General features: G+C 29.2%; 1 protein-coding gene and 1 long non-coding RNA gene across 22 annotated transcripts in view; one reads left to right on the forward strand and one right to left on the reverse strand.

Moving 5' to 3' along the window:
- Positions 1–16,408, forward strand: part of LOC128395249 (mechanosensory protein 2-like) — a 50,188-nt gene that overhangs the window by 32,309 nt on the left and 1,471 nt on the right. Inside the window, exons 1-4 of one of the 2 annotated variants that reach the window (XM_053355654.1) lie at positions 11,805–12,109; positions 12,213–12,316; positions 14,170–14,325; positions 15,439–15,698. In XM_053355654.1, the coding sequence (XP_053211629.1) occupies positions 12,031–12,109; positions 12,213–12,316; positions 14,170–14,325; positions 15,439–15,698 (599 nt within the window). In that variant the 5' untranslated portion in view covers positions 11,805–12,030. Of the gene's footprint in view, positions 1–11,804; positions 12,110–12,212; positions 12,317–14,169; positions 14,326–15,438; positions 15,699–16,408 lie in introns of those variants that run through there. The other variant, XM_053355653.1, reaches the window with a different exon arrangement.
- LOC128395255 (uncharacterized) lies at positions 1,579–11,783 on the reverse strand. 20 transcript variants are annotated; one of them, XR_008326560.1, is made up of 13 exons: positions 11,698–11,783; positions 11,516–11,617; positions 11,410–11,441; positions 11,182–11,322; positions 10,753–10,916; positions 7,196–7,343; positions 6,967–7,104; positions 6,332–6,771; positions 5,474–5,790; positions 5,104–5,167; positions 3,218–4,121; positions 2,024–2,419; positions 1,579–1,923 (listed from the first exon to the last, which is right to left on the reverse strand). It is a non-coding gene; the product is annotated as an uncharacterized LOC128395255 (long non-coding RNA). The 20 variants fall into 20 exon arrangements; XR_008326556.1 differs by lacking the exon at positions 11,410–11,441; XR_008326565.1 differs by lacking the exon at positions 11,410–11,441 and having other exon boundaries at positions 11,182–11,293; positions 11,571–11,617; positions 11,698–11,712.

The raw sequence follows: 16,408 nt of genomic DNA on the forward strand, positions 1-16,408 counted from the left end.
ATATTATCATGAGAGAGTGAGAAATGGTTCTAATATCAAAAATAAATGGTAACGACAACTACAGACACTACTACTTTTACCTCCCCTTCCATATGATTGAATTAACAATTTAAGTCTCCGGGAAATAGGGATCAAGTTTACGACCAAAGTGACCACTTTTGCATCACAGAAAATTGATATCATGTTGACCAATGGTCAGTTAGTAAGATGAATAAGTCATAATGTAATAAGAACTTTTTGATTCTTTGATAGCTGCAGGATAGAAAAAAAAAGTAAGGAAGGAAGGAGAGAAAGAGGAGAAAAAATTGAACACAAATACTCGGAGAAGAGAAAATGACTGAAAGGATAAACTTAGATTATCTTAGCAAATGGATGAAAATTGGTGGAAGATAAGTTTCAGGGTGAAGATGAGAATTGAGGGTGGAAGATGTAAAAATCTCCAGTGAAAAGATTTCTTTTCCTCTTTCAAGATGCTCACTCTAAGTGATCATCCTCATCTTTTATAATACAATCAATCTTATAACTCTAAACCCTGAGGGTGAATAAGTTTTGACACAAAAACCTTAACATATTATTCATTTAATATGAATTTCTTATGAAACTCATATCGATATGATAAAACTTGAAAGATTCAAATTTTTAACTTTGACCCACAAAATGAACATCGTATCACCAATCATGATCATGACTATGATTCTCAAGTGATTGATCAAATCAATAAAAAGTTAATTGAATCAATGTTAAAAAAAAATGAGCTAAAAAATAAACAGTGAATCAATATTGACCACCGGAACAATCAATTTAAAACTCTTACCAATTAATAAAAAAGTAACAATAGTTTTTATATTTAACTTTGGGTTAATTTGGTTAATTGGATATTAATCTTGACACGGGATTTAAGAAAGTCAATTAAAATTAGATTGTTGTTAAATAAGGTTAATCATCTAGACTTTTTATGGTTTGAAGATCATTAATGTCGCTATTAAATGTCAACTGTTGGCTTTTTTTGGGTCAAACTCAATGTTATTGTTGATATTTTCATTTATAATCCAAGTGAAAATATTAATCTGTCAGTTGATTGTGGTTATTATTATCATCAGGAAGATGAAATATATAAAAAAAATGATGGGAAAACGATAAACAAATATTTTGTTGATTCTCTGAAAGGAAAAACTCATTGATTGGAATGAAATTCAATGGGTGACACATTGAATTCAATTAAAATCAACAATATGAAACTTGTCATCTTATTGGTGATTTGTAAGTTTTTTTTCCTGCTTAACTTTGTTTCGACCCACCTAATAGATTGACAATCAGTCAAAAGTTATTATGACAACTTTCTAGATTATATATTAGCCTTTTTCCCCTAATCACCATCACCATGATTATCATTATCATCATAGTGATAACCGGACAATCGAGAATCTCAATTGACCTTTATCATCTTGATCGTCATCATCAATAAGCTATCAGAAAGTAAAAGTAATAAAAGTCATCAAAGATGATAAAAAAAATGAAGATTCTTAAGAGATGGTAACTAATAGTAATAAAAAAAGAGCTAAAAATATAAAAGGCAAATATAATAATAAATTATTATCATTATATTATTATTATGGTTGATGGAAGATATAATTTTTTTTGTCATCTTACTAAAAGTCTCTCTCTCTCTCTTTTTTTTCTCCCTATTTGGCTCTCCTTTTGTCTTCACCATCATCTTCATCTTCTTTGTCTGATTATTTCATAAGTTTTGTCGTCCTTTGTGTTGATAGTCCATTCATCTATTTCCTTCAATGTATTATTGTTGTGATGTTGTTCATTCGTCGTCGATCTTGTTACTATTATCATCATTATTATTGTATTAATAAGATGATGACAATTGTCTTTGTGTGTCTCTGGTCATTCCCTTTCGTTGTTGATATACAGCTGAAGAAGAGAAATAGAAAAAAAAGTAAAACAATTCAATTAAAGTTGATTCAATTAATCTGATTAACTCTTCCATTCTCATCTAAATTGTAAGACATACTCGTAAACTAAACTGCTCATTAGATGTATAATAAAATAATAACAAACTTCATTGGTTATCTATTACATTAACTATCTTGTTAACTGTTAATGTTCAAGTTGTTGTTGTTGATGATGCGGATGATGATGATGATGATGATGATGATGATAAGCAATTCATAGGAGTAAAAATAAGAGATTCAAGAAAAACACAATCAAATAATCAAATCAAATTGCCATCCAAATGAATGAGAATCCACAATCACAATCAGTTAAAATGAGATTTACGATCAAGTTGATCACTTCAAGTATTTCCAATGTTTGGCCAATCAATAGATGTTTGAAATTATAACCATCAAGTTTGAATCGTTAGAATCCAATTGTTGGTAGATTATCATGATAATAATCAAAAGGTAGTCTAAAAACGAGAAGAAAATCATAATTAGTTAATTGTAAGAAAGATGAGATTTGTTATTTTCGAAATCTATGATAAATGTAATTCCCTCTTCGTAGATTCATTCAGTTAACTGATTATCATGATACATGAAATAAACTAAGGAAAAAAAGGAGAGTTAGAAAATAAAAGAGGAAAAAGTGACTATTATTGAAGATGAAAATGAACTGATGGACAATCAACTGATTCTCATCCATTTTCAATGATTATTTTTTGGGTGATTCACATGAAAAGATGTTGTAAAGAATAAGAAAGTAGATGAGAAAGACAAGGAAGACAAAAAAAATGAGTTTTGCCTTTTCAATTGTGAATACAAGAGATGAACTTATGCTTGTCTCTTTCAATGCTTTTTTCTCATTCCAACATTTTCTCATCTTCTCTTCATGATTGTATTTTTCCTCTTCATCCTCATCCTCATCATCATCATCCGCATCCTTTACTCCATCTTCTCAATTCATCTCTTCGTACAGTTCGTAAATGTATAGCCCCTTATTCAATAGTATCTTTAGCTTTCACTTTTTACTTTTGCTTCTTCTACTTTTTTGCTCTCTCTCTCTCTCTCCTCTCCTTGGGATGAGAAAATTGAGAAGTGCAAGATGAAGATGAAGATGAGGAAGATGAAAAAACAGCAAACGTCCCAATCAAATTAAATGATGAACAACTTACAATTGTTCACACATGGGTTTGTGTTTGGAAACATTAGTTGCATTAAAAGTTGTCAGGTCTTTTTGGAAAAAACTCTGTTTCAACTGTGGTACTTACATTTATATTCAATCAAGAAGATGAGGAAGAGGATGAAGATTAAGATGGTGAGAGAAAAAGGGAGAAAATCTTGGATCTTCTCTCTTTTTCTATCTTCAATCGATCATGGAAAAATCTTTTCTCAGAGATTTTCAGTTACTATTTTTCTTTCAACTTATTCAATTTCACATTACTTTTTATCTATTTGTTTAAATCTTCTTATTCACTCACCAAGATATGATTCTCGTCTAGATGATTAACAGATAAAATGAAAGAGAGATACAGAAATCTAATCTCATATCTATTATTCAGAGCATTTTTCCATAATCAATTATCTTAACACCCATAAACAGTTAACATTAAATCCTTTTAACTTAATGAAGATGATGATCGTTGATATAATGATGATTATTGTCCAAAACAAGTGTAATCACATGGAAATCAAATGAACCAATCCAGTTAACTTGAAATTGGCTTAATTATCATCTGACCAATGTATAAATAAATTTGTAAACCGTATAAATAGATGATAAACAATTTAGACCATCATCATCTCTCCATGGTTTGGTGAATAATTCAATCTTGATTAAATGAAAAAAGATTTGATTAATATCATCAGATTGACCACAATCAGTAGTTAATCTTGTAGATAGATAAAATCATTTCTTCAACTACTGCTACTGGTGTCCACTGATAGCCACACAATTTTTTTTCAATCAATCAATAATTGGTCAGTTTAACCATGCATGGTAGCATCTTTCCGTTTCCTTTTCTGTCCAGTTGATATTTGATTCCTTGTTACATATCAACATAGATCTTTCCAATGGTAGATTAACGTTTACCCAAAGTTGAAAATAATAATGTAACTTTGTTTCATCTTGATTCCAATGGATTATGTTTACTTTCAGAATAGATGATGATAAATCTGCAATTAGTATAGAAAAGAAAGAAACAATTAGAATCTGTATATTATAAAGGATATTATGGTAAAGATAATAATAAGATGGAAAAAGTTGAGTATCAATAATAGATACATTGTAACCAATATTAATTCTCAAGAGGAAACAATTACAAGAAAAGGTTAGTTGATTACTGTAAATTTTAGGATTGAATATATTGTTATAATAGAATGAGAATTAATATGATTAGTAAAACAATGGAAATGGAAAAGATAAAGAAAAATATACTGATGAGTGGATTAAAAAGCTTCCAAGATGATTCCAAGAGTTTCAGGGTGAATTCATGATATATCGTATATTTAGATATATCGTGAGTAGATTGTTGTATTAATAGTATTTGATGAATTTGATGAGGAAAGTGTGTGAGTGAAAAAGAGAAAGGGAAAGATCTGATAATCAGAAAAGGATAAGAGAAGAAAAAAAAATTCTGTAACCTGATTTACTGATGATGGTCAAAGATAAGTGAATCTATTGTTATCAAATTAACTGATATTTTCTCTCATCATTATCATCGTTATGAAGTAGACTAAATTTTTTTTTCTTCTCTCCTCTGCTGATCTCAGATGATGATTTATCCTTCATCTTTACCATTTTTCTTTAACCTTTAACATGGAAATAGAAATTGTTTCACAAGTTTCACCACCTCTTTTTCTTGAAACGCCCAATGATATAAACTCTCTACTCTGTTCAGTGTCTTTTCCTCTCCCTGTGTTAATATGTTCTTAATCAATATCAATAACAGAATGTTATTATTTTCATCTTAGTTTAACTAGTTTTCATCATGATAATATTAAGAAAGTGAGGAAAAGACAGAAGTAAACGAGGGTGAGAGAGGTAAAAATGATTCTCAATCCATTTCATTATTTTTCGTCCAAGTAATAAATTTACTCGAGTTGAACTTTTCCCTTTTCTCCCTTTCACTTTCACTTTCACTTGCCATTTGGTTACCTTAGTGATGGGTATTCTTTCTGGTCAATTCTGGACGATTTTCATTGTCAACCTAATCAATCACCTAAGAAAAAGAGAGAGAGAGAGAGAAGAAATAATAAAATAAGAGTTAGATAAGTGTATATTCAGATCACTTGATAAGTAATAGGATTTCAACAATATAATAACAATCATAATAATGATGATGATAATGATAAAGGATAAATTAGACTGGTCAAGGTAAACCTACATGAGAATAGACACAATTCAATATAAAGAAATAGCTAAAAATAATAAGAGGGATATATGACGAGGTGGATAAAGATAGAAATTAACACTTTTAGAATTGGAAGAGCTTGTTAGTGGTTAAAGATATTATTCATCATGTTACCCTCTATTAGTTGGTTGTAATACAATATCAGAGCTGCTTAATAGTATCAATCTATTAGATCAAACTAATTGTTTGAAACTCTCTGTCACCAATTAATTTGTGATAATCAGTGGTGGTAATGGTGATGATAGTGTCAATGTGTGAATAAAAAAAAATCTCAGAATTGGATAATGGTTGTAAATTAGTGTTAAACCAGACTTTTCCCATGGCAAATCATTCACTCTTATCATCATTGTGTTGGAATTATTTGTAAGCTGATACACCTAATCAGTTTTGGTTCTAGTTAAATTGGTTTCTCTGTGATTTCTCAAGTGATTCTGTACAAAAGGAGAGAAAGAGTAAAGAAAATCAGAATAAGAATATAAATATATCAAATAATATGAAGGAAAAAAGTCAGAGAGAGAGAGAGAGAGAGACGAGAAAAGTATTAATGAAGATATAACTTGGATAGGATGACGATGGTGTCGAAGATGAAAAGACAAGAACAACATGAAAAAAGGAGTGAAAACTGTCAATAATAAGGTTAAGTGAGAATGTGTAGTTGGATATTATGTTGTGGCTTTAGGGTGGAGTGTTAAAGAGGAACAATAGGTTTTGATTGTTTGGGACATGAAACATTGATTACATTCAAATAAATTGGAAATGATTCAATTTAGAATTGTAAGTGATGGAATAATCTTGTAGGAGATTATGGCTTAGGAAGGAAGAAAAAATGGAGGGAAAATAAAAGGAAGAGAAACTAAAAGGATAAAGATATAAGGAGAGAGAAAGAAAAAACAAAAGATAAAGAGGAGGAAGATGATAATAAAGATGAGAAGTATATTTGACAAAGATAGTTTAATCAGAATTTATGCTTACTTTGTCTTAACATTATCATCATTCGTCCAACAGTTTTATTGGTTAAATCTCAATTGTCCTGGATTGTCAAAGGCTAATTCAAGTTTAACTGTAATACATCAAATCAACTGTAGTTGGTGATTTTATCCTTGCAACACAATAAATGACCTTCTTTATTGGTCAGTATTTCCTATGGTATAACCTTGATTATCCTGTTTGTTGCCTTTTGATTTTGAAATAGAGGATCAGAATTGACCTTTTTTCCTTTAACTCCAATTTAATCATCACCTTCATCATTTTAATCTTTGAAAGAACGAAGTAGAAAGTTCAATTTCCATCATGTTGTTTCAATAGGATTCATTTAATCTCATTTTTATCCATTCATTTGGTGAAAACATGCTGATAGAGAGAGAGAGACATTTGTCTCATCACAGGATAACGATGCTTCTGAACCAACGGGCCTAAAATGATGTAAGAAAAGAGGATAAATATAATTAGAAAAACAGAATTAAGATAATGAAAAAAAAACAATATTCTCTAAATTGTTATTAATAGAGAGACTCTTTAAAATGAAGTTAAAACTGTCAAATCGACAAGGTAACTACTTAATCTGTCAAGTAAAAAGTTACTAAGGTTAATTGAGAGGTAATACTTACAGAGAGGGAGAGAAAGAGAGAGAAATAGAAAGAAAAAAATGTAGTTTATCCATCAATTGGTCATCATCGTCAAATTTATTAACAGCTGATTTGCTAATTGACGTTTAACCCCTTGAATTAAAATCCAACAGTTAATCACTAAAGGAAACATCATTATGATAGATTAACAGTTAATCTGGTCAATTTATCTTACGAAAAGATGAAGGATAATAATAAAAAAAATAGTCACATCGAAACATATTAAGTATCCATCACATAATATTCATTTCCGTGTGTCCTTGTTACTAAGGTGAATCGCCATCTTGTTTTCCTTCAACTATAAATTTCCAAGAATTATTGTCATCATTCAAATTGGAAGATTTTCTCTAATATTGGAGCTAATAGAAAATGTTTACAAGATGATTAATATTGATTAGTTTAACGAAGAGATTAAATTGGTAATGATGACATTAGTATTCAAATTAACAAGTTAAATTGTTGCTGGGTGAGTAATAAAACCGTTAACGTTTAATTCAACACTTAAATTAAATGTATTCCAATTTTGAATTTAAAGAAAAAGCTTCTGATTGGTTCATTTCTTTTTTTTTTCGATTTCTTTTTTGTTCTATTCTTTTTAGACCCGAAGGGTAGGTACTATAAGTGTTACGTTTATCTATTTAGATAAAACCTTAGCATTAAACTGTAGTAAACATTTTTAAAGATAATTTGGTGTGGCGATTAGATAAAACATAATTTTATATTAATTTAATTTAATCCATCATTTGAATTCCTTTCAAAATTAACAAATTCAATTCTGATTTAATTTTAAGATTCGTGACTCAAGGCTCATTGTTTAATAAATACAATTCTTATTTAATGAATTTTATTATAATTATAACTACTAGATTTGTGAATTACTAATGAGTAAAGGATTGTGTTTACCTTTATTTTTATTGAACGTTTATTATGATAGTTTATTTAATGATCAATTTTAATAAAGAATTGAATTAATTAATTATCCAATAAAATTACATGAAGAGGAAATGAATGGTGATGTAAGAATAGAAATGATTAATGAATTATTGAATTGAACTTGTAATTTATGGTGAATGAGTTTAAAATTGAATCTCATTGTCGAATTAGGATTTTAGATCACTTGAATTACATTCTCGCCAATTCAGATTCAGCTTGTAAGCTGAACAAACTGATAATCTATGAACTGATGAATTATCACAATATGGACATTCGTGGACTTGGTAGCATTCTGATCGAACACTATTTTTACATTACCCACATATGTAATAAATTTAACAATTATTAGCATTGGAACGGAAACAGCCATTGTAAGCAGTATATTAGAAATTAGTTAAAATTCTATTGTGAATTCTATTATTATAATATTATAAAGATGTTGACAATTGATTATCGAATCTGAATTGGAAGTTGCAATGATATTTTCATAAATAAAATTGTCTGAGTTATTGGGTTAAGGTGCAATCAAATCAAATATAATAGAATAACCAAGACAATAATTGATAGATAGCAAATTATTATTCATGATTTACAAATTAATTTGTCTTCGATGGAGTGAGATACGAATTGTTAATAAGTAATTCTTGTTGAAGGTGAATTCAACCTGAAAGAGGATCATCTTAATCTCGCCCCAAGGTGAAAGACTTTCTGTTTCTGCAGAAAGATGAATTCAATATTTTGAGAGGACGAATTCAAAGTGATTTTCATGTAAGTTAATTTGATTGTTTTTGTGAGAACTCACTCATTCTAATTGTTGCTCTTTAGGAATTCATTATATTTACCTCTTAATAGTAATCAAAATTTGTCATATCGTAGCTTTATAAGTTTGCTAAGATATTAGATTTATCAAGTAATTATTGGAGCCGTTGAACAAAAAATTTAGTCAGATGATTTATTTTTATGATAGTTGATTTATTCTTTTAGATCAAATAAATGAAAAATTACAAGTTTATTACTTTTCACAATCAAAACAAATGTGAAATGTGTATGAATCTGAATTGAAATTATTGGACAAATTATAATTAGATTATTTTAATTAAATTCTTTATTTGTTTCTTTTTAAGAATTGAAGGTAGAGAAGAAAGAAAAAGAAAGAAAAGAATTTTCGTGTTCTCGGAAGGGAATTAGATTTAACGAATACAGCAGAGTTTATTCAAAATCTCGGTAAGATAATAGCTAATAATTGAAGGCAGTTTGTACTCGCTCAGGGAAAAGTGACCGGATAATAAGTTACAGAACTGCACACTACCAGAATGACCTAACCAGGCCTAAATAATGTCCAAGCCAAACCAAACCAAACCAAACCAAACTTAACCAAGATGACAATGTATATTGAGCCATGTTGATCAATGTTTTGCACTTATCGCAAATATAACGTTATTTATGCTTAATCTTTTCCCTTATTCATCAAACTATTGACCTTAGCTGTATTGCATTCATTTGTTTACAAAACATACCTCTAAAAAAGACAAATATGCAGGATATTGTTATGTCTGATAAATAACAGTGTGGTTCAATGAATGATAATTAATGATGCACACGCAAGTGACGGTTCTTACTTAAATCAAAAGGATAAACTAAGAGCAGACCGTGGGATTATAGAAAATTAAAGACACGACTTTTTAGAATAAAAAAATTTACTAACAGTAACTTTTAAGCTGAATATTTATAGCTATCAAAAATATAATTAGAGTCGATACTGGTAAAAGAAAATCAATTGTTGATCAAATGGTTAAGCTCGAATTAAACTTAATTGATTATCGCGATGATAAAATCAGTGATGTAGTTATTAATAGGTTACAAACAATGTGTTGTCAATCATATAAAAATTACGTTGTTTCAATAAGGCAAGAAGTTCATACACAGTTATTGTTCCTTAATGAGCTGATAAAAAGCTACACGATGATCATTTCTTTGAAGCAATTTATCATTCTTGTTCATCCTATTAACAATTAATAAATTGTCATTTTAATCGAAGTGTTGATTTACCTTTACTTATATTTTTGAATTTATTTGTATTCTAGTTGCTAAGGGGAAGGGGAAAAGGAAGAGGCTCCTCCTTTACCAAAACATCTTAGACCTTACCAAACAATCTAAATCAGTTTGTTTGCAAAATTTCATTTTTACTTTAATGATTGTTCAATTTGAGTGGTTAAATTTTCAGAAGTCTATAAATCGTTGTTTTTAAAGACAAAACAAGCTGCCTATCGGGTCTGGGGATATTTTTCCATTGGAAACTCACCTTCCCTAGTTTTTAACCCTAAATGGATCTAACAACAAATCATTAGTAACTTTTTCCACCAACAATTGTTATTGAAAAGAAAGTGGGACTAAATCATTATTTTCTGATGATTGTGCTGGTAATCGATGGTAATAATAGAGTCTATGTTAGAGAGATTCAAATACATTTTTCTAATCAATTCTAATTCAGTTTTTGATTTTTTTTTTGCTTCTTCTTGTTTATATTGATTGTTAATCAACTCAACTGAACAACGAAATTTGAATTTAAAGAGGAGAGAATGTCGTTTAAATGATTTATAAAAGGTTGTTAATTGGAGGCAATGTCAAAAGTGAATAACTAAACTGTTCTCATTGTTTTGTTGAGAATAAGTGACAACTAATATAAAGGGAATACATGAAAGTTGAGTGATGGTTAAGGTAAGAAATTAACTGAATTTCAATTAACTAATGAAAAAGAATTGAATTGAATTGAATTTCAATTATCAAATGAACTGGAGGACAAAAAAAGTTAGAAATTACAATAAATTAACTTACCCACAATTGAGTTTATCCTGTAAGGTTAATAAGTCATCGGAATGATTAACCCTTGAAATCAGGGTGATAATGATTACATGATCCATCTAATGTCAATATCCTAATGATGATGATGATGATGATGATGATTACTCCAAGTTAATCAATTCGGTTGAAGCAAAAATCTATGTAAAAAGATGAAAAGAGTCGGGTAAATGGATAATAGATATTCCATCATGAAGAAAAAGAAGATATTCCAATGATAATGGAAAAAAATAATTTGTATAACAATCAGAATTCCCTTGAAATGAGTAATTAACAATAATAACAATGCTGATTAGGCAAACACATTGAATGATGTGATTAATCAGTGATATAAATAAATATCACACTTTCAAGTAAATCACGTCAATAAGCAGAGAGAAAAAAGATGTAAAACATCATAATAACCATAACAAGTGGAAAACCATTGTAACCATCGGATTAAATTACATAAATCAAATCAAGATATAAATTATGATTAATTAAACCAAATTAATCCAAAGTTCAGCCAACCCAAAAGCTACCAAAAGAGTAATACAACATAAAAGCCTAGGAAAGAGAGAAAGAAAAATCAGAATAGAAAAGAACAAAATTAACATCAAACAAATTAGAAGAATAAAAACTGTAACCACTCACAGATTAATAATAATAACCAACAATTAACAAATCTATCGGTAACAATTAAAGAAAATCAAAATCAGATTGAAAATGAAACGGCATAGAAACAAAAAGAAACACTTACCAAATCAAACCAGTGAAATTTAAGAAAAAGTGAAACGTTAACCTCAAGTACCAACCGTTTGCAGTGTTAATTGTAATTCACTTTAGGACGTTAATTGTTGCACTTTGAATAGAAAAGAATAAAAAAAATGATTAGTTAATCAGATTCCAATTAATTAGTCAAATATAATTGAAGATAATCACCACGATCATGTTGACTCGCCTTCTCCAATGAGTAAACAAGTTAAGAGAGGGAGAAAGAGAAAGAGAATAGAATAAAATAAAAAGAAAGAGAAAAACAAGTTAACGGGCAGACATTTTTTTCTCTTTCTTTCACATTGAGTAATTTTCTCATTTTTTGTTTTCATTTTTAATTCTCTTCTCTTTTGGTGCAATTTGTTTTTCTACGTATTAATTAACTTTAATTACTTATTCTTTTTAAATTAGTTAATTTTCTCTGTGTATTTGTGTATTTTCTTGTTCTCTTGTTTTCTTTTAATTGTCTGACTATTAATTGTGTTAGTCAATCAATCAAACATGTCAACAGAAATTGAAATCACTAGGCCTCAACGTAAAACTGAACATAAATTTGTCTTTGATGATCATGAAGATGGTGGTAAATGTTGATTTTTTTTTGTTTTCTTTAATTGTTTAATCCTTTAATCAATTTTAATTTATTCTTTCTAATTGATTGTTTGTTTCTCTCTATTGTTCAACAGCTAATAACACTGAAAACAATGGCTTATGTGCCTACTTTCTAACCGCCATATCGGTTGTTTTGATTGTCATTACATTACCATTCTCACTTATGTTCTGTATTAAGGTAAGAAATTTACTCTTTTTCTTGTCCTCCCCCTTTGTCCAATTGTCACCTCAAATAATTGGTAATTAGTGATTGTCAATCAATATTTTCCGTTTCATCTTAACTTTTGGGAAACATTTTGGGTTTACAGGTAAACGTTACAAGTAGATTATGTGTGTGCTTTTTATACTTAAGTCATGGTTTTGGTTTTTTTTTGCTCTGTTCTCTTAACATTACATAAGCTTTTTCTTTCTTTCTCTCTCACTGTCCTTTTCTATTCTTTCCTTGTTTCTTTGTTTCCATGTTGTTATTTTTATTATTATTGACACATTTGAGGAAAGACTTGAGTCACACCCAATTTATTATCTACATCATCTTCATCTTTATTTAGGTTGATATCAGTTTGATTCTAACTACTTCAAGATTATCTCTTAATTTATTATTGTTATGTTTTCTCATGGTTAGATCTTCACTTATCAATTGAAATCATATGTTTTCTTTTCTCTTTCTCTACTTTCTTTTTCTTCTTCCATCCTGTTGGTCTTTGCCAAAGTTGTGATTGTTTTTACAAATGTGAAAAAAAACTTAGTTGGCGAAAAGTGAGTTGCTAGTTTGTTTCTTTCTCTCTCTCTCTCTCTCTCTCTCTCCATTAATTGCTAGTTAACTCAAGATTTCTGTGTATATTTAAATGAACATTTAATCATGTTCCTGTTTCATCGTTTATTCTGTTGATTCTATTGCCATTGGAATAAATTTCTAATTGTTATCAACCCTGTCGTCTCTGTTCTTGGTTTGTTTTTGGAGGAAGAGAGACAAAAATTTCCCTTGTTGTTGTTTGTTGATTTCCTCTCATTTATTTTTGTCTCCCTTTTCATTTAATTTTCCTCCTCCCTTCCTCTTCTCATATTAATCGTATCTAAATCGTCAAAGATTTCAATTTAGATTCCAACCAAGATCATGTTGATCCATTACAATGATAATCTTCATACAATAAACTTTCAAAGTTTCTACTTTCTCACCATGTAAACAAAGCTGTTGCTTTATCCTGTTCTTGATTCAGTCGATTCTGAACATATTCTAATCAAACATGATTTTTATTAGATCATTTGATTGAGAATCAATCAGTTCTTATTTTCTGTGTTTATAAATTCCTTAAATTGATTGTTTGTATCGATCTTTGATGTTTCTAAGAAATTTCATTTGATTTCGACGTTTTCTCAGAGATTGTATCATGAAATTAGTTGATATCAATTTATGTTTCATCCATTTAGACCATATTCCTTAAACTGTCCATTGAATAGGAAATTACTGATAAATTATTTTCAATGGAGAACATTTGATGGTCCCTTAAAGTTATATTATAAAAATTTTAATTGTTATTTATTGTCAACAACTAAAAGGACTACCAGTATCTGAATTTTCATGATACCGGCCTGAAGCGTCTCTGAGTACCAGGCCAAAACCCGTCATGTCCATAGAGCCCAATGTTAAATTCAACCTTTAAAATTTTTTTTATTTCTTATCCGATTTTGATCAAAAGTATCTCAAATTAATCGTAATGATATAAACAATCAATTTCAATTTTCTCATAAATAATTAACCATCAGAACTGAAATTTCAAATTATTGTTCATTGCTAATTTTATGTTACTCGTAATCAAATGAATCCTAAATTGCTAAAATTATTCCAATTCTTAATCATGTTTGATAGTTAAATTGTAATGAAGTTTAATTAAAAGCTATAATCATTTTCTTTCTGAATTTATATTGTCGACTGTATCCTCTTTTTGTATATATTTTTACCCGAACAATTATTCAAATTGAACAATTAAATCTAATCTTATTTTCGTTTCTCTCTCTCTCCTCAATTATCAGGTTGTCCAAGAATATGAGAGAGCTGTTATTTTCAGATTAGGTCGATTGCTTAAAGGCGGTGCCCGTGGACCTGGTATCTTCTTTATTATTCCTTGTATTGATTCATATTGTAAAATTGATCTAAGAACCGTATCTTTTGATGTTCCTCCTCAAGAGGTGAGCCGATTTTACCAACCATCATTTCATAATTCCTTAAGCTGGTTCACCATTAAACCAAAGAGAAATCAACATTTTCCCAATGTCACTGATAATCTCTCTATATATAAGATGTGACTTATGATGAATTCTGAAACTGTAACCATGAAATTCAAGTCAAATGAATCAGATTCAACCTTGAACAGCTTATATAACACAGGAAGAGCAAGGGAGAAAAGCAATGATATTTTCTATTTTCTATCCATCACTTTAACTTTCAACTGTCTCTTAAGATAATATTATTAGTTTTCATTGGTATCAGTTGTAAAAACATGAGTGGGGACTCATTTGTTACCCAAATATTTATCTATTATTATTATTATTATGATTTCAGATGCTACTTGATAGACTATCAAGCTTAACATTAGATTTTACTTATGATTCTCATAACTGAATGAAACTTTCTTTTCCTAATCATTTTGGTGGGTGAGAAACAAATATAAAAGGATTTACCTGATTCATTTTGAGATTCAATAGTTATCAATTTCACCCAATGTATATTCAAATATTAGTTTAGCTTGTTTATCTCTTCCCATCATGGAATCACTTTCTCCACATCTCACCACACACATACACCACCACCATTATCATCTTGATCATTATTTACATGGTTAAGGAGAGAAATTTAACAACTTTGTCCATCATCAATTCTGCTTAATCCATTTTATTTTTCTCTTGGCTTTTCATTTGGATTAAAGTGACTTTCCGAAAAATAATATCCACTATGAATCTACTACCCGGAGATTTCCTCAGATCGATGAGCTTTTTTGTTCATACATTTTATGCATCAACATGAAAAATCATGTTTACGATGATAAATCATCTTTATCTTGCAACTCTCTCAGCCTGATTTGGCAAAGAAACTTTATTACATTGATTTGGATTGAGAAACATTAACTTTTCTAATATTATTTTTTCTCATTTTCTCTTTTTGTCGCTTTTTTCTTAATTCTATTATTTGTTATCAAATTATTATCTTCCATAGGTTAATAGACTTTTAATCTCATTTTATGTTCTTTAACTTTTTTTTCTAATCATTTTTACTTTTATTCTATTTTCTAATCCAATCAACAGATTTTATCAAAAGATTCAGTGACAGTTGCTGTTGATGCTGTTGTTTATTATCGTATTAGCAATGCCACTGTTGCCGTTACCAATGTTGAAGATTATGGACGATCAACTCGATTACTTGCAGCAACAACACTTCGTAATGTTCTTGGTACTAAAAATCTATCGGAACTTCTTAGTGAGAGAGAATCAATCAGCCATATGATTCAAAGCAGTCTCGATGAAGCCACCGATCCATGGGGTGTTAAAGTAGAACGGGTTGAAGTGTAAGTTCATCTTAATTAGTAGATTTTTACTTGATTTTTATCATGAGTTCTTTTATTAGGGGTTTCCAAAAGTCTTGTGCCTGACTATGTTTTATTGTAGATAGAACCAAAATTTGAGTGGCAAATTAATGCTCATAGATTTTGATCATAGAAAATGAGTTTTCATAAAAATCGAGCGATTCAATTTATTTTGAGGTCAAATTAGGTCAAAAGGTACGAGTTTTTCAATGGGAATTTTAACATGGAGAAATCAGATTGAAAGGGTAAAAAACAGTTGAAAACTTTAACTTTTTTCAATCAAATTTGAATATTTCGCTTAATTTTTGTTTTTTATTCACAATTTAAAATGATTTCAAATGCCAAAATGCTAGCAATGCTTATGATAAAAAAATTCTGAATTTTTTGAATGAATTGGTCCATGAAATCGTGATTTATCTGCAAAATAGCGGTTTTCGACCTAATTTGACCTCAAAATAAATTGAATCGCTCGATTTTTATGAAAACTCATTTTCTATGATCAAAATCTATGAGCATTAATTTGCTACTCAAATTTTGGTTCTATCTACAATAAAACATAGTCAGGCACAAGACTTTTGGAAACCCCTAATAGTTCCAATTCAATTTCAGGATTCGACTTTGACTGCCATCTCTTGATCATTTGAATTGTCTAAAGTAATCATAAAATTCAATAGATGGCAATAGTTGAATAG

This window comes from Panonychus citri, unplaced genomic scaffold, assembly GCF_014898815.1.
Source record: "Panonychus citri isolate SS breed McGregor unplaced genomic scaffold, ASM1489881v1 Contig00141, whole genome shotgun sequence".
Classification (NCBI taxonomy): Eukaryota; Metazoa; Arthropoda; class Arachnida; order Trombidiformes; family Tetranychidae; genus Panonychus; species Panonychus citri.